The sequence below is a fragment of the Saccopteryx leptura genome, chromosome 1 (assembly GCF_036850995.1).
Source record: "Saccopteryx leptura isolate mSacLep1 chromosome 1, mSacLep1_pri_phased_curated, whole genome shotgun sequence".
NCBI classification, from domain to species: domain Eukaryota; kingdom Metazoa; phylum Chordata; class Mammalia; order Chiroptera; family Emballonuridae; genus Saccopteryx; species Saccopteryx leptura.
The window spans coordinates 328,385,181-328,402,894 of NC_089503.1; the positions used below are offsets into that span (position 1 = coordinate 328,385,181).

Genomic DNA, 17,714 nt, shown 5'->3' on the forward strand with positions numbered 1-17,714 from the left:
TGCCCTGGCTGGGAATCGAACCCAGGACTTCTGCACGTCAGGCCAACGCTCTACCACTGAGCCAACCAGCCAGGGCCAAATTTCTATTCTTTAAGTCAGTTTGTGGCACGTTGTTAGGGCAGCCCTAGAAAATTAATCCAGAATGTCAAAGTACTATCTGTACAGTTTTTAAAATGTTATATTTAAAACATAGTGTCTTATTTTCTATTTGTATAATTAACTATATTCACTTTATACTACATAGCCACATAGAATTAACCATATAAAATGTATAAACAACTGTAATTTTAGTAAATAATAGTATTTTAAGTAAAATAAGCTATTATTTATTTAGCATAGTGTTTGCTTGAGAATCAAAGCTTGAGTCTTTTATAGCTCTATGTCTCTGATTTTATCAAAAAACTGTGTGCCAAATCTAATTGCTTCATGGTAAACCAGATTAAAATCATATCCCCATTAATATTGAGGATTTACCTAAATGGTTTAAGAGATTACATGTGGAAATGCAGCAAAAATTGAGGAATAAATCAGTAACTTCCATTAAGATTAAGATACAGCCTGACCAAGCGGTGGCGCAGTGGATAGAGTGTTGGACTGGGAGGTGGAGGACTCAGGTTTGAGACCCCAAGGTTGCCAGCTTGAGCACGGGCTGGTTTGAGCAAGTCTCACCAGCTTGGACCCAAGGTCGCTGGCTCGAGCAAGGGGTTACTCAGTCTGCTGAAGGCCCACGGTCAAGGCACATGTGAGAGGGCGATCGATGAACAGCTAAGGTGTCGCAACAAAACACTGATGATTGATGCTTCTCATCTCTCTCCGTTCCTCTCTGTCTGTCCCTGTCTATCCCTCTCTCTGACTCTCTCTGTCTCTGTTAAAAAAAAAAAAATTAAGATACAATTGATTTTGGCCCTGGCTGGATGGCTCAGTGGTAGAGCGTCGGCCTGGTGTGCAGGAGTCCCGGGTTCAATTCCCGGCCAGGGCACACAGGAGAAGCGCCCATCTGCTTCTCCACCCCTCCTCCTCTCCTTCCTCTCTGTCTCTCTCTTCCCCTCCCACAGCCAAGGCTCCATTGGAGCAAAGTTGGCCCGGTCGCTGAAGATGGCTCTATGGCCTCTGCCTCAGGCACTAGAATGGCTCTGGTTGCTACAGAGCAATGCCCCAGATGGGCAGAGCATCGCCCCCTGGTGGGCATGCCATGTGGATAGGTGGATCCTGGTCGGGCGCATGCAGGAGTCTGTCTGACTGCCTCCCTGTTTCCAACTTCAGAAAAATACAAAAAAAAAAAAAAAAAAAAAAAGATACAACTGATTTTTATTTAAATAAATAAATTAATTAATTGATTTGTTTGTTTGCAAGAAAGGTACAGACAGAGACAGACAGGAAGGGAGAGAGATAAGAAGCATCAACTCATAGTTCTGGCACCTTAGTTGTTCATTGATTACTTTCTGAATTACTTAGTTGTTCATTGATTGGAGGGTGAAGGTGAGCCCCCAGCTGAACGAGTAACCACCTGCTCAAGCCACTGACCTTGGGCTCAAGCCAGTGATCATGTGATCATCTCTACGATCCCACTTTCAAGCCAGCGCCCACGTGCTCAAGCTGGTGAACCTATGCTCAAACCAGATGAGCCTGCACTCAAGCTGGTGACCATGGGGTTTCGAACCTGGGTCCTCAGTGTCCCGGGCAGATGCTCTATTGACTGCACCACTCGCTGCCTGGTCAGGCAAGATACAATTGATTTTTAAAATAAAAATTGCAAACTTGCATTCTATTGTGAGCAACATTTATTGGGCTCAAACTGTTTTCAAATCACCAAATCAAGTGCTGTTGACATGTGGAGGCAGGTGATCACATCACTGGCCCAGAGGTCTTACCATATAGGTGGGAAATCCAGGGCAAAAGTCGAAACAATAAACAACACAAGTTAGCATATTCACACAAAATGCTGCCATTTATTATATACAGCACTGTTGCCATTTTCTCTCATAAGCAAGGGAGCCAATCTTTATCATATAAATGCATCCTTGTATATTCTCTTTTGAGTAACCTTTCTGACTTAGACACGGAAAGAAGACGACTATATTTTTTGCGTTATCTTCTATTGGAATGTTTCTCTCTCTTTCCCACCAGAACTAGGGTTACTAAAAACAGGGAGGTTCTAGGTTTGGGCCTCCTCAGATGCTGCTCCTTGGTTAAAGGAGGGAGACCTTATAGAGAGGGGTGTATTGTGAGTAGTGAAGAGGTGGGCTGTGGATGAGGAACATGGTATAGCTCTTCATTCCCAAAGTGAGATGCTGTTGTCATTGGGTCCAGGGAAAGAGCCATCTCATAATAGAGTTGTAATAAATGGTCACCTGGCTCCCCTCCAAAGCTGCTGCGTGTGCCTTGCCTCTGAACTCCTGGCATATACTTTCAGTCCTGCTCCCGCTACTTCTCCTGTCCCACCTGTCACATGTATGGAAACGTGCAAAGTCCTCTAAATCTTCCTATTAGATCCATTTTCTTAATTATACAATCCCAGCAGGACAACACTGTTGTCATTCTATTTTTAGTTTTTAATGTGCCCAAATCACAATCCCAATCCTCCATAAAAAGGCACAGCATTTTCAATCTCTTCCAAATGTGCTGTCGTCTTGGCAATGACTTCTCAATGCTGGTCTGAAAAGAATTCCATGCAGTAAGAATACTGGATGAGGAATCAGTATACTTGCATTATAGTTCTGAACCTAACTCTAACCATATAGGGTCTCAGGTAAGTCACCCATCTCTCCTGATTTGGTTTCTTTTCAGCTTGTTTATTATGGAGTTAAGAGATGGGATTGCCTTAGCTAAAGAGAGACCCAGAAAGAGGTGAGTGGTGTAGCAATAGATTGGCTCTTTTTAAAACTGTGAGATAAGCTGGTTTGCAAAGCATAAGCCAGAACCGAAATTAAGACAAGGGTGTTTGAGTTTTCTACAAGTCGCTTATTACCATCTATCAATTTCCATACATATTTGTATATTTGATTATCTTTACCTACCAGAATATAAGCTCCATGAGGGCAGGGATGTTTATCTTTTAATCAGTACTGGATCTCCATTGAAGGTATAATGCCTGGCACTTAGTACACCCTCAATACATGTCTGTTATATGAATTAATATAGTTCCAAAATATAAAACAGGACACTACTTCTCTCTTTGAAGCCATGGATTCTAAAGGCACATGGCAAGGCTCAACCTCAAGCAGGCAGAATCATTCCACTGAGACATTCGAGCATGTACATCAGGCCCCCTTCCCAAAATATGTCCCCCTAGTCTGTCTTACAGGCTGAAATTCCATTATTAAAGCCTGACCAAGCGGTGGCGCAGTGGATAGAGCATCAGACTGGGATGTGGAGGACCCAGGTTCGAGACCCCGAGGTTGCCAGCTTGAGCGCAGTCTCATCTGGTTTGAGCAAAGATCACCAGCTTGGACCCAAGGTCGCTGGCTTGAGCAAGGGGTTACTCGGTCTGCTGAAGGCCCACGGTCAAGGCACATATGAGAAAGCAATCAACGAGCAACTAAGGTGTCGCAACGAAAAACTGGTAATTGATGCTTCTCATCTCTCTCCCTTCCTGTCTGTCCCTATCTATCCCTCTCTCTGACTCTCTTTCTGTCTCTGTAAAAATAAAAAAAAAATAAAAAAAGAAATTCCATTATTAGAAACTTATCCTTCGATTCAAAGTCTCCTGTCCATTGGGGATAGACTTTTCATTACTAGCAGCTAAAATTGAGTGATCAGATGCTGGCCTCCATGACTTCCCCCAAGGATCAAGGCTCTGTGAAGAGTTAACACCTGGAAAATAAATGACACTTCTGGGTGGCAGGCCTGGCCAAGATGTTGGTGGTGGACCACAGAGGATGCTCAACACGTGGAGGCTGCTCAGGCTGAGGCAAGGGAAGGAGCAGTCAGAACAGTCTGAGAGGGAAGGTGAACCTGTGGGAGACTAGCTTGATCCTTGTAATTTTCTTTCATCCTAGCTCTCCAGAAAGGATACTCGTTAGCACAAATATAAAGTCAATATGTGAGCATCAAGAAATTTAACAAGGTTGATAAGTAAAAATCCTTGGGAATTTGACAACCAGGACATTAAAGTCACTCACTGTCCAGTCTAAAGTTGTTCCGAGGAGCTGGGAGAGGCGGGAGGAAGTTTGAAATAAACTCTGGGTCGCAAGTCAGAAACACCAGCTCTTGTGCATGTCCTGTTTATTAATGTGTAGTTATCATCTTTCCATCTGTGTGTGTCTTTTGTGAAAACTCAACCAGCTTTTCATAAGCAGGACTTCAGGCTGCCTAGAAAGCGTTAGCACAGTGGAGTGGTGAGGTTTTTTCTTAAACCTAGGAGCCAAAAGACTTGGGATCTAGTGTGGCTGTATCTCAACTTGGGCATGTTAACTTGGGCAGAACAGTCAAGTCCTCTTGTATTAGTTTCCTAGGGTTGTTGTACCAAATTACAATAAACTTGGTGGCTTAAAACTACATAGATTTATTTCCATACAACTATGGAGGTCGGAGTCTGAAATCCATTTAACTGGGATAAAATCAAGGTGTCTCCAGGGTCAGGTTCCATTTGGAGTCTGTGGGGGAGAATCTGTTTCCTTGCCTTTTCCAGCATTCCTTGACTAGTGGCCTCTCCCTCTATCTTTAAAGCCAGTAAGGCAGCAATTTGCTCTACAGAGCGCATCGCCTTTTTCTGTGACCCATTTTCCTCTCCCTCCCTATAAGAAAGCTTGTGACTCCATTTAGGGCCGACCAGGATAATCTCTTCATCTCAAGAGCTTTAACATAGTCATACCTGCAAAGTCTCTTTTGCCATATAAGGTATTTCTACAGACCTGGATGTCTTTGGGGCCATTATTTAGCCAACTACTTCTCTAGATTTTAGTTGTCTTACGTGTTAAATTTAGGAATTTTGCTGCATGATCTGCTATTCACGAGTACACGAATCTTCTTTCTGTTCTATCGATTCTGAGTTGGAAGATGGAAACTTGGTCACTTGAATGCAAAACAGAACTGTTAGTTGTACATCTTGGGCACTAACCAGAACCATGATTTGGGGGGTGGAGGTGGGAGTGGCTGGCAAGGGAGCAGGTATGGATGTTGTTATTCACATAAATCATATTTCACTTGTCATCTGGCTCAACCAACCAGCTAAAAACAAAAAAGGCCTTGTAGCAGGAATTGATACAGAAATGAGCTAGGTGAGTTGCATTTCGGCATCCTGAGATTAGAGTCATTCTTCTGATGAATAGCAAACTCTCCAGTCTTTTAGAGGGAGGAAAGCCAGTGAGAGGGAAGTTTGTGTGCAGTGAAGTGTGCAGACAGGGTGAGAAAGCATTTCAAGAGCTTCTTGTGCACGACAAACTGTTTAACTACCGTATTGTGACATTATTGCTCAAGTTCACTGAAAAAAAATACTAACAAATTACCAAATGTAAACCTATTCAAAAGTCTGTAACTTTTCTCATTTATAGCCCTTTAAAAAAGACTACCATTATTTTATGGTTATAGCTTATGGTTATATTTTTAAAGAGCAGTCCCATCTTTGTTAAGATACCCTTATAATGATAAAATCTATAGGATTTACTTCAAGATAACTGAAGGAGTTGGAAAAATGGGAAAGAGCAACTTATAGAAAAATTAGATTGGCCCTAAGTCAATAATTATTGATAAAAGGTGAAGGGTACATGGTGATTCATTATACTAAACTCCGTATATTTAAATGTGTTTGAAATTTTCATAATCCCAAATTCTTTTAAAAAGGGCTACCACTAGTTTTCTAACAGAGCTACAAAGCTAAAAACATTTTCTCACTCGCAAAAACACAATTTCTTACAGAAAATATTTAAACTCCTTGTCAAAATAAAGCTAGCTAGGTACATGAATTATTTATTTTCAACAAGACAGAAAACTCGTCTACAGGTTTACTAAATCACACTGCTGAAATCTGTAGAGAGAATTGATATTTTTTTATCTTTCTCTGGAAGTATAAGTGCTACTGAGCCTGTGGCCACGGGTTATGAATCTGCAAATCCGTAGGATCACACTGAAACATTCTGAACTTCTAGTCAATCAAAAGTTCTAAAAAAGATAAACTACACCAAGTTACATACAAATATTAAAATAGATGACTACATTTCATGTTCCAGCCTCTGAATCGAAATCCAACTGTCTGTGTTATTTATTCATCCAGCTTCAGTGGAAGATAACCTACAGAGTGTTCCTCCAAATATCTCTTATTAAGTAGATATCCTTAAGAAAGCTGGACAGCCCTGGCCGGATGACTCAGTGGCAGAGCGTCGGCCCAGCGTGTGGAAGTCCCACGTTCGATTCCCAGTCAGGACCCACAGGAGAAGCGCCCATCGGCTTCTCTACCCCTGTCCCTCTTCTTCCTCTCTGTCTCTCTCTTCCCCTCCCACAGCCGAGGCTCCATAGGAGCAAAGTTGGCCCGGGCACTGAGGATGGCTCCATGGCCTTGGCCTCAGGCGCTAGAATGGCTCCTGTTGCAATGAAGCAACACCCCAGATGGGCAGAGCATCGCCCCCTAGTGGGCATGCCAGGTGGATCCTGGTTGGTCCTGGTCTGGCACACATGGGAGTCTGTCTCTCTGCCTTGCTGCCTCTCGCTTCAAGAAAATACAAAAAAAAAAAAAAAGTGGACAAAGGAGCTTACCTCCCACATGGACAATAGTAACATCTTACCTTGTCACTCTTTCTCTTTCAAACCATCCTTCACGAAGATGTCAATCATTTTTCTAAAACAGGTCTCTGACTTTCCAGTCAAGAGATCTTCACAAATAGAGAATAATGACTAAACTCTATATTTCATCATTTAAAGACCTCTACCAGCTGACCTATGATAACTTCAACAATAACTTCATCCCAAAGATTTATTTATTTATTTGATTGTTTATTTTTTTATTTTAGAGAGAGGAGAGAGGGAGAAAGAGTGAAGAGCTGAATCATTCCTCTGCAAATCTGCTGTGCTGCCCACTAGTGGTTTGAGTTTGACCAGTGAAATCTCTGAGGGCTGTCCTGGGTTCCTTGAGTCACCAGTCACCTAGGTTTAGTGACTGCAATTCTTTGGAGAATACAGATTGCTGTTGAATTATATTCAAGGAAAGAGTGCAAAAAGCTAACAGTCTAAGCAAAGAGGAAAAGATTGTGGAGGAGGAAGGAAGCAAGGAGGGGACTGGCCAGAGGCTATTTCTGCTGCCAATGCCAGGTAAAGACAGGTGGCATTTTGCGCTCCTGAGCTAATGATTGTCAAATTCCAAGCTAAGTAAGCCCAGCAATGCAATGCCACCATGTGTGCAGAGCACACAAATCAGCAAATAAAAATCAAATTTAGCATGCTAATTTTAAAAACTAAATACTTCAAGAACATTGATCTTACTTTACTTTCAGATATTTAGTTATTTTATCTCTTTTGCTCACTTATAGACCAGGGCTTCAGAATATGTTTGCTTCTTTTTCAAACTTCTCCCTGCTCCTCTGACTATAAAAGCATTGCAAATATTTGAACATCATTTTCTGAGCTAGACCCCATACTAGACACTTACAATTTTTCAACTGCGTGAAACCCATCAGAAATTACTATCATACCAATTTTTCAGGTGAAGAACATAGGTTCAGTCAGAGTTAGTGAATTTCTCAAGAACTCACTTTTGACAAAAGGATCTGGTGTTTCAGCAGGGAGAACCTGTCAGTCTGGGCTCCAGCTTAGGGGCCTTGCTTGTCTTTAAGTTCATTTGAGATTTACTTGACATTTATTTAGTTCCTATTTGTACCATGCACTGCTCAATGTGATGGATACAGCAGTGAATAAAACAGACAAAAATTCCTTTTCTTGTAGAATTTACTTTCTACTGTGTTGGCAAGACCCTGGGTTTATTTATATCCCAAGGTACTCAGCAACGGGTGCCCATCACAACACTACTCATAGTGATGCTTAATCTTGAGCAACATGCGTGCTAGTTGGCGACTTGACCCCAACCGTTAACATAAGCCCATCAGGAGTTCTAAATTCAGACTTCCTGTTAACTGGTGTGTTTTCACAAGAAGAGCTGGAATTATGCACTTGTGGTTCAAGTTTTAATTCCATGACGATTCCCAGGGGTGACAGGCAATTGTACATTACTGGTGGAGTACCTCTGTCTTCTCTTTCGGTTCTTCTCAGGCCTGAGCCACACCAGGCCAGGACCAGGCAAAGCAGCTGGCATGGGCGGATGTTCCATAAATGTCGAATCCAAACTCCATTTAAATGTGTGAATTCAAGGAATTCTTTCCTGCAGTCATCCCCATAGCAACAACCTACACCACCTGTAACTTCTAACATTACTTTTTCATACTGCCAGAAATATGGTAGAATTTCCATGAAAGTAGTTTTTCAGTTTTAAAATATTTTAACAAGCAATGAGTGGAACTGCTACTATAATTTTTGAAGTTTATGGACATAACAGGGCAGATGAAAATTTCTAGGCATCTGTGGAACTTTGAATTCCAGGGCTCAAAAGCACCAAGTAAGGAGCATGCTTTAGTCTCAAAGATGGAAATCTTGGAGTAGCCCGCCACCTTCAGGATAATTTACCAACTAACTCTACCAGGGAACACTGGTTTTAGTCTCTATAAACCAGAAGTCGGGAACCTTTTTGGTTGAGAGAGCCATGAACGCCACATATTTTAAAATGTAATTCTGTGAGAGTCATACAATGATCCATGTATGTTACGCATTATTCAATAAAAATTTGATGTTGTCCCGGAGGACAGCTGTGATTGGCTCCAGCCACCCACAGCCATGAACATGAGCGGTAGGAAATGAATGGATTGTAATACATGAGAATGTTTTATATTTTTAATGTTATTTTTTTTATTAAAGATTTGCCTGCGAGCCAGATGCAGCCATCAAAAGAGCCACATCTGGCTCGCCAGCTATAGGTTCCCGACCCCTGCTATAAACCCAAACACCAATCCCAAAAAAACTCTTCATGATAATCAAGCATGGAAACTAGTGTTCTTGTAGTACTTCTGCTATGATTAAATATACTCTATAATCTTCATATAACATGAGAGTGATTAACTCTTTCCCGACCAGCGCGAAATTTCTGGCGGACAGACACTTGGTAATCGCTGCAGTAATGCACTGAGAAATGAGGAGGGGAGGGGTAGGGGGAGGCGAAAGAGGGGAAGGGAGAGGGAGAGGCAGGAGAGGGGGAAAGAGGGAGTAGGACAGAGAGCGCAACATTTCTTTTTCCCCTTAATGTCTTATTGACTGTTTCTTTTATTAAGTTACATGGAGGTTTCTCTTACTTAAAAAGAAATGAGTAAGGCGGGGAAACCGGTAATGACGCGGTGACTCAGCACTTAAATAGTATGGAAAAATAACACAAATTGGTATCAAAAATAAAGAGGAAAGGACAGCATAAGTGAAATCGAGGATATTAGGTCACATGACTTATGAAAGCGGGATGTAAAATATTAAGAAAAAGAGAACATGGTGGCTCAGATATGCATCAGGCAAGGAGACAGGAAAACAAGGGGCATTTAAATAAAAGAGTCGCAGAGAAACAACTATTCGTGTAAAATAAATACATTTTCATTACGTTCCTTTCAGAAAAGCAGGAAAGGGCATTTTCCGAACCTTTCCTTATCTGGGTGCAGCTAGCTCCATCATAAAGATGCACGACTGCGAAAGAACTTCAAGGTCAATTTCGTTACGACTCTCTAACTCTGCCAGCAACTCTGGAATCACATAGAACGCTTGAACCAATGCCGGGCCTCCCTTCAGAGGAATTAAAGAGGAAAGTCTGCAGGGCCTGCAACTGTTTTAAAGCTTCGCGGGTGTCCCCAGGAGTCTCCAGAGCTGAGACCCTGCACGGGAGCGTGGGTCCGGGCCCTAAGCTCCGCCTTCTCCCGCCGGAGCCCCGGCAGGCGGAGCGTGTTCGCCCCGCCCCGCCCCGGAGAAAGGCGCTCTCTGCCATTCCCTCCGGCCGGATACGTGTCGTGAGCCCTCCTAACCGCTAGGGGGCAAACGGCGCGCGGCCGGGGGGACCCCAGACTTGCGCATGGTCGGTGCGTCCCGGAGGTCGCCCTCGCTAGGCTTTCCACACGTGCGGCGTGAGCCTTCGCGCATCATGTTGTGACGAGATGGGGGCTGCGGTGATTCGTGCAATCAGGAATTTCAACCTCGAGAACCGGGCGGAACGGGAAATCAGCAAGATGAAGCCCTCTCCCGCGCCCAGGTACCCCTCCACCAAGAGCCTCCTGCGAGAGCAGACGAGAAGTAAGTGGCGCAAGGGCGCGGGGCCCGGCTCGCGGGCTCGCGGTGCGGGCGGGGCGCGGCGGCGCGGCGCGGGTGGACGCTGGCCCCGTGGCCGGAGCCGGCAGAGCCGCCAGGCCGGTGACATTGAGCCAGTCCCCTCAGGCCTGCTGTGCAGGTGGCGGCTCCGTTACTTCGTCGTCCGGCAGGGGACGACCAGTGAGCGCCCCCTCGGTCCTCGCCGGGTTTTCCTCTTTCACGCGTGGCCACTGGGTGCGGGGAATCGGGGTCGGAAGGAATCGCGTGCGGCCGAGACTTTCTCCAGGTGTCTTCCCTGAACCATGGGGCGCCGAGCCTGACCCATCGTTTTGGTTTACTTGAACGTTTTTTGTATTGTCCGAGTGATTGTTTCTTGACAAAAAAATTAAAAGTGACGTGTGTGTTAAGCGCTTAGGATTTCAGAGGAAACTTTTCTTTGATTTTAATACTGTGACATTCTTTTTCTTCCCTTAGGCCATCCACATATTAAGGGGGAAATTGATAGAAAAGATGACAAACTGCTGTCATTACTTAAAGATGTGTATGTTGATTCCAAAGATCCTGTGTCTTCGGTGCAGGTAATGAGTGTTTTAATGAAGTATAAATAACTTAACCTTCTTGGACTCCAGAAATATTATCAGAAAAGTGTGGCTAAGAGTAAAAGAGAGTGAGGTGTTCTGCAAGTGCAAAATGTCAATTTAGTGGTAACTAGAATACAAATACAGTGGCCAAGTCTAAACCCACTGGTCTAAGCAGGACGCGGGCCTTGGCTCATTGACTAGTTAGGGAACTTCTTTAAAGGACTCGTGAACGTATTGGCTGAATGCAACTGTGAGAATTATTTTATATTATTAAAGAATTTGTAAGATTTGGTAAGGTACTTTTAGTGGTTGTCATATGTATGACCGAAAGAGGGCTTTCAGTGTTCTTTTCTAACTCTTAAATGTATTGAGTTTATATTCTAATCTCAGGGATTTTTTTTTTTTTTAGTGTTGTATTGGTGGTACTTGGTGTTGTTTTTTTCTTTTAAAGGATATATTGTGAAAGGATACATAAAAGAATATACTGAGAATGGGAACCTATATGTAAATCCGTATATAAATGCCAGGCATAAGTGGTTTATATATAGTGATGAACAAAATAGACCCAGTTCTTGTTCTCACAGTGCTTACAGTATTGTGAGCGACACAGGCATTAAATGAATGAGCAAGCACAGTATGTAATTACCAATACGTCTATGAAGGAGAAATGTAGGCACTATGAGTATAGCAGGAGGACCTGTCTGAGGTTGGAGGATCAGGGTTGGTTTCTGAGGAAGTGATATTTAAGCTCAGGCCTGAAGAGTGAATGGGAGTTTACCAGATGAGTTTATAGTGGCAGGAAGGTTCTAAGTCAGAGGAAGAGTTTGTTTAAAGGTGAGGCAAATGCCAGTGACAACTTCCAGATTTTTTTTTCCATTCTCAGATTCTCTGGTTCTGTCTCTCTCTTTCTCTGGATAGGCAACAGACTGCATAGATAGGGTTATTAGTATAATTTTCAATAGAGAAGAGAAGTAACACTCATGTAAAATAAAGTTTGTAAATTGTTACATGTAACAGCAGTTACTGGGTTCAGTTATCACCAGACACACACATAAAAAAAGATAATAGGAGTTGATGTTCATGTTCTTTGTTATTTTTAAGCAGGGGTTGAATACTATAAGTCATGTTTCTCTCATGTCACACTAAATCATGTGTTTGAAAATTGGCTCTTGGGGAGCAAAAACTATATAGTGCTTTTTACATATAAAACACATAGATACAGTACATAAAGAGATATACATTGGATTAAAATTTAAAGGTGTTATTAGGAAAGTCTGAAAGGGCTTGTTGGGGAGTGATTAGAAAACGTTGATTTATGTTCTTTGTCTTTTTTCCTTTTTTATTTTTTTTGGAAGTTTATTTGTGTTTGTGATGTCTCTAGACATCAGTGATACTGTCCCTAACAATTATTTTTCATGTAATTTTAAAAATTAATTCAAAATTATTTCAAATAACACTCTTTTTGTCCTTCGTGCCATAGGAAATCTGGGCTGACTTTAACGTAAAAACAGTATTCTGTATTCTGGTACTTTTATGACTATATTTTATGATAAAATCACTGTCATTAAGTATGGTGTGTGGTATGTGAGGTTCTTTTCAGCTGAATGACCCCTTGTCTAAATGTAATTTATTGAATAACCCAGTGCTTTTCATACTCTTTTAAAATACTAATACATACACATGCCAGTTTGCTTACGGATTTATCAATTCTATTTATTTACTTTCCTATTTTTACAATAGAATGATGCTATTTTAATTTATAAAGCTTTATAATATCTTGATATCTGTTATACCACCTCTCATTTCAAAGTGTTCTTGGCTCTTGTTACACTTTTTTTTTTTCTGCATGAACTTGAGGCAAATTGTCAGCTTCTTTAATAAATCCTATTTGGATTTTGAGTGTAATTGAATTAGAATTTATAGATAATTTTTTTTTTTTTTGTATTTTTCCGAAGCTGGAAACGGGGAGAGACAGTCAGACAGACTCCCGCATGCGCCCGACCGGGATCCACCCGGCACGCCCACCAGGGGGCGATGCTCTGCCCCTCCGGGGCATCGCTCTGTTGCGACCAGAGCCACTCTAGCACCTGGGGCAGAGGCCAAGGAGCCATCCCCAGCGCCCGGGCCATCTTTGCTCCAGTGGAGCCTCACTGTGGGAGGGGAAGAGAGAGACAGAGAGGAAGGAGAGGGGGAGGGATGGAGAAGCAGATGGGCGCTTCTCCTGTGTGCCCTGGCCAGGAATCGAACCTGGGACCCCTTGCACGCCAGGCCGACGCTCTACCACTGAGCCAACTGGCCAGGGCTATAGATAATTTGAGAAGAATGAACATCTTTGTATTACTGAGTTTTTGGCGGATAGAAAAAAAGTTGTTACTATGGGATCTTTTTTCACCCTAAAATTTTTAACTGTTAATATGTGAGGATATTATTCCTATTTGTTTTTCAGTTGATTCTCTAAAGATGTTTGCATGTCATTGGCATAGAATTAGTTTATTTTTCAAGTGTTTATACTTAATTCTTTTTTTTGTTGTCTATAACAGTATTTTTCAGCTGCCAGTGTGTGGTTGGGTGATGGTCTGTGGACCAGCAGTTGAAACCCACTGGTTTATAACATTAGCGTAGCAATGGACGTTTGTATTCTGTCCTGTCCTTTTCTTACATAGGATGCCTCTAATGTTTCAGCATTATAATAAAATGATAAAGTTTCTGATTTAAAAACGCTTTTTATCACATTTGGTATATGTTTTCTTTTTAATTGAGAGAAGATGTTGATTTTTATCAGAAATTTTTTGTCATAATATTAATTTTAGCATTTAACGTTAATCAGAAGGGAAATCTAAATAAAAGTGTGTATGGAGTGGAAGGAGCATTGGAGCTTTGAGTTCTGGGAAGTGTTTCAGGCCACAGTTACGATACAAAGGTAGGAGAGTGTGTTACACCTTTGGAGAGTGGTCGGAGTTATCACAGTTTCGGGAAAGTGTGAGGGATGAATTTGGGAGAAAGATGGGATGAGGGTGATAGGGGCCAGAGCAGGAAGGTCCTTTTTTTTGTCTTTCTAAAGAATTTGGGTTTTATCCTGTGACAATGGCAAGTCATTGAAGAGTCCTGTGGAAAAATGACTTCAGATTTGCTCCACAAAAGGAACAGTTTTGAGAGGGGGCAGGGAGAGAACAAAATGCATTTGATCCAGTTAGAAAAGACCATTTAAGAGGCTTTTGCAGTACTTCTCAGAAGAGACAGTGGCTTGGACTAGGGTGATCTAGTAACTGGGAGACGGGGACTTAGGTGGTATCAGCAGGATCTGGTCACTGATTGGATACTAATGAGGAGAGGGAGGTGTCAGGAATAACCTGACAGAGAAGCTTTGAGGTTTGGACTGGATATGGGAGATGAGTGGTATTAGTGAGCTAGAGAATATGGGAATAGAATTGGGTTTTCAGAGGAAAGGGCTACGTTCTGTTTCAGACATGGTCACTTAGAAGCGCTTACTGGTTATCTGAGTAGAGATGCCCAGTAGGCATTTGGAGATTTGAGTCTGGAAGTCAGGAATAAGTCTAGGTTTGAGATCACATTTGAAAGTAATTAGCATGTCAGTAGTAATGCAAGTGCAGGTAGGATGTGGGATGACATAGGAAAAGGAGTAGAGTATGGGGTGAAACATAGGGCCTGGGCCAGAACTTAGGGTGCGCTAACATTTAAGGGGCAGCTGAAAGGAAAGAGTCCACAAAGAAAACAAAGAAGGAACTACTACTGGAGAGACAGATGGAAAACCAGAAGGAGGGCATTGAAACCATGTGTCAAATGCTCAGTGAGTTCAAATAAAGCCTCGAAAGTGTTTTCTGGATTCAGTATCACACAAAATCATTATTTTACATATAATTTTCTTCTAAAAGGAAAGAAACTGGTCATAAAAGAAGTGTTGGTTTGAGTTTGTGGGTGTTCTTTAAAAAGTGACTTTATCAGCATTTTTCTATTTTGACAAACCAGCAGCAGCAGGTAAGGCACAGAGGAAAGGAAAAGGGAATGATGGGCGTAACAAGGTCCCGGGACTGAAATACAGAGCACGCACTCCAGGGTTAAGCGGGGATGCACAGACAGGTGAAAAGATGGGTGTGCGTAGAATGTTTTATTTATATTTGTTGGAGTATCGGAAGCATTCATTTATTTTCTTTGAAGAGGCAAAATCTAGCAATATTTAAATACATTCATATGTTTGCAGACATTGAGTAGGAAATACAAAACTAGGAAACAGAATGGAGATTATCTAGTAAACTGTGATGGCAGCATCAGAGCCCTGCCCTTCTAAAGCAGCCTTAATTTAATCAATGCGTTGTTCTTTTAATATACAAATGAAATGAAGTGAGTAGATGATATTCATTCAAGTATCATTTACTAGAATTACCTGAATTTCTTCATGATGATTAAGTTATATTAATAGTTTTGAAATGGTGATGTGGCCAGAGTACCACTGAACTAGAGCTCATTATAACAAGGTAATGTAGTTTGGAGAAGCACGTGCAGTATTTCTTTGAGGAAGAATAGTGGGGATTTGAGAAGCATAGCTGTAGATGTCAAATCTTTTCTCTCGTTTTGAAAGTCTTTTTGTTTGTTTGTTTTTATCTTTTGATACCAGGTGAAAGATGCTGGCATACCTCAAGAGGCAAAGGAGTTCAGATTGCCAAAAGGCCACCACTTTGACCTAAATATTGAGAACATTCCCAAAGGCAAAATTTCCATTGTAGAGGCATTGACACTTCTCAATAACCATAAACTTTATCCAGATACATGGACTGCTAAGAAAATAGCAGAAGAATACCATCTAGAACAGAAAGATGTAAATGCCCTTCTCAAATATTTTGTTACTTTTGAAGTCAAAGTCTTTCCTCCTGAAGACAAGAAAGCAATACAATCAGAATGAAGGAAATCTTGGAGTTTCTTTTCCTATATGTGCTTCCTGTCCCCATGCCCTGTTTATGGTCTCAGTTTTAGCCTATTAAATTATATAAATTACTGACTGTTTAAAACTTCTTCCTTGTGACAGTGTCCTATTTATTGAGCTCTGCTGAATTTCAGGGCTTCTGATAAAATATATTCTGTTTTCTTCTAAACTTTAATTTGTTTTAGGCATGTATTCATATATAATTTCAGCATGACTAGCACATGTATAAATTTATTACAACTAAAAGAGTTAATATATTATTTTAAGCACATCATATTATCAGTTTTTAAATTGGTCATATGACCTCTTAGGAAATATCCTGAATCCCTCATTTAAAGGTTCAGCTTCCAGTTCAGGTGGTTAATTTATTCTTCCTATGGAATAGTGAAAGTGAGAGCTTTCCTGACTCTTAAGATTGATATTTTCTTGTTAGGGAATAGGAGGCTTAACAGTGAGGTAGAATAACAGAATTTACCAATTAAAGGCAGATAGGAGGCAGGATACAAAATCAATAGAAAATACATTTTTAGCCTGACCTGTGGTGGCGCAGTGGGATAAAGCGTCGACCTGGAACAGTGAGGTCGCCGGTTCGAAATCTTGGGCTTGCCTGGTCAAGGCACATATGGGAATTGATGCTTCCTGCTCCTCCCCCTTCTCTCTCTCTCTGTCTCTCTCACTCCTCTCTCTCTAAAAAATCAATAAATAAAAAATATTAAAAAAAAAAAAACGTTTAAAAAAAAAAAAAAGAAAATACATTTTTACTACTATTCCAGGGAATAAGAATTAGACCTTTTTGTTTTGTTTTGTAATAACGTATAAAAAAGAATTAGTGTTTATTAAATTTTAGCATATCTGTACTTTGACAAACAGGTATGTCTAAAAGTTTTAGAGAGGCAGGCAGTAATGGGAGCTATCTGAAAAATAACTTTTCTCTAGGCTTAATGTAGAAATACAAGAAATTTTAAAGAATGGTTAAATCAACCATAATAAATGAAATGAAATTTGGTGACCAAACTTCATGTGCTTTTTTTTAAGTGAGAGATAGCAGGACAAACAGGAAGGGAGAGAGATGAGAAGTGTCAATTTATTGCGGCTCCTTAGTTGTTCATTGATTGTTTCTCATGTGTGCCTTGACTAGGGGTCTCCAGCAGAGCCAATGACCTTGCTCAAGCCAGCCACCTTTTGGGCTCAAACCAGTGACCATGGGGTCATTCTCTGATCTCACAGTCAAGCCGGTGACCCTGCGCTCAAGTTTTTGAGCCTGCTCTCAAGCCGGCGACCTCGAGGTTTCAAACCTGGGTCCTTAGCCTCCCAGGATGACACTTGACTACACCACCGCCTGCTCAGGCTTTATTTTTGTCTAAGTTAAATGGTGGTTGAAGGAAGAGAAAAATATAGCAAATAGAAGCATAAAATAGGATCATTGGAAGGCCCCTGAGAAGTGTTTACTTCATTTAATAAATTTATGAATGCAATATATACCAGAACAAGGGTCTAGAGCAAAATTGTGTGAATTTATCTCTATCATATTACTACCTGTGAGATCTTGGATAGATTGTGTAACCTCTTGCGGTTGAATTTCCTCTACAAATGATTATTGTGCTGCCTTAACTCTTGAGTTACTGCGAAGATAAAATAATAAATGACAACAAATAATGACTTTTTTTTTTTGCAGTTGAGAACAGAGGTCTGAGGAAGTTTCATGACCTATGTAAAATAATTGCTTTGTAGTTTATGACAGAGAAGCTTAGAATTTAGGTTTCCCAAATCCTAGTGTGTAGGAATATGCTTGAAGACATGCAGAGTCAGGAAAATGGTCAGAGACAGCGAGGCACTCTAGGGGGAAAGCCCCGAGTGGACAGGAGTCCAGGGGCCTCTCT

The 17,714-nt window shown here is 41.4% G+C and overlaps 1 protein-coding gene and 1 non-coding gene across 2 annotated transcripts; one reads left to right on the plus strand and one right to left on the minus strand.

Annotated features, from left to right (window-relative positions):
* TRNAV-GAC (transfer RNA valine (anticodon GAC)) lies at positions 1–76 on the minus strand. Its single transcript has one exon. It is a non-coding gene; the product is annotated as a tRNA-Val (tRNA).
* A 9,957-nt stretch (positions 77–10,033) lies between these two features.
* Positions 10,034–16,003, plus strand: NDUFAF4 (NADH:ubiquinone oxidoreductase complex assembly factor 4). The gene is made up of 3 exons (XM_066361323.1): positions 10,034–10,299; positions 10,789–10,892; positions 15,529–16,003. Exons 1-3 carry the CDS (start codon positions 10,164–10,166, stop codon positions 15,811–15,813), a joined length of 525 nt encoding a protein of 174 aa, XP_066217420.1. The 5' UTR covers positions 10,034–10,163; the 3' UTR covers positions 15,814–16,003.
* The last annotated feature ends 1,711 nt before the right edge of the window (positions 16,004–17,714 follow it).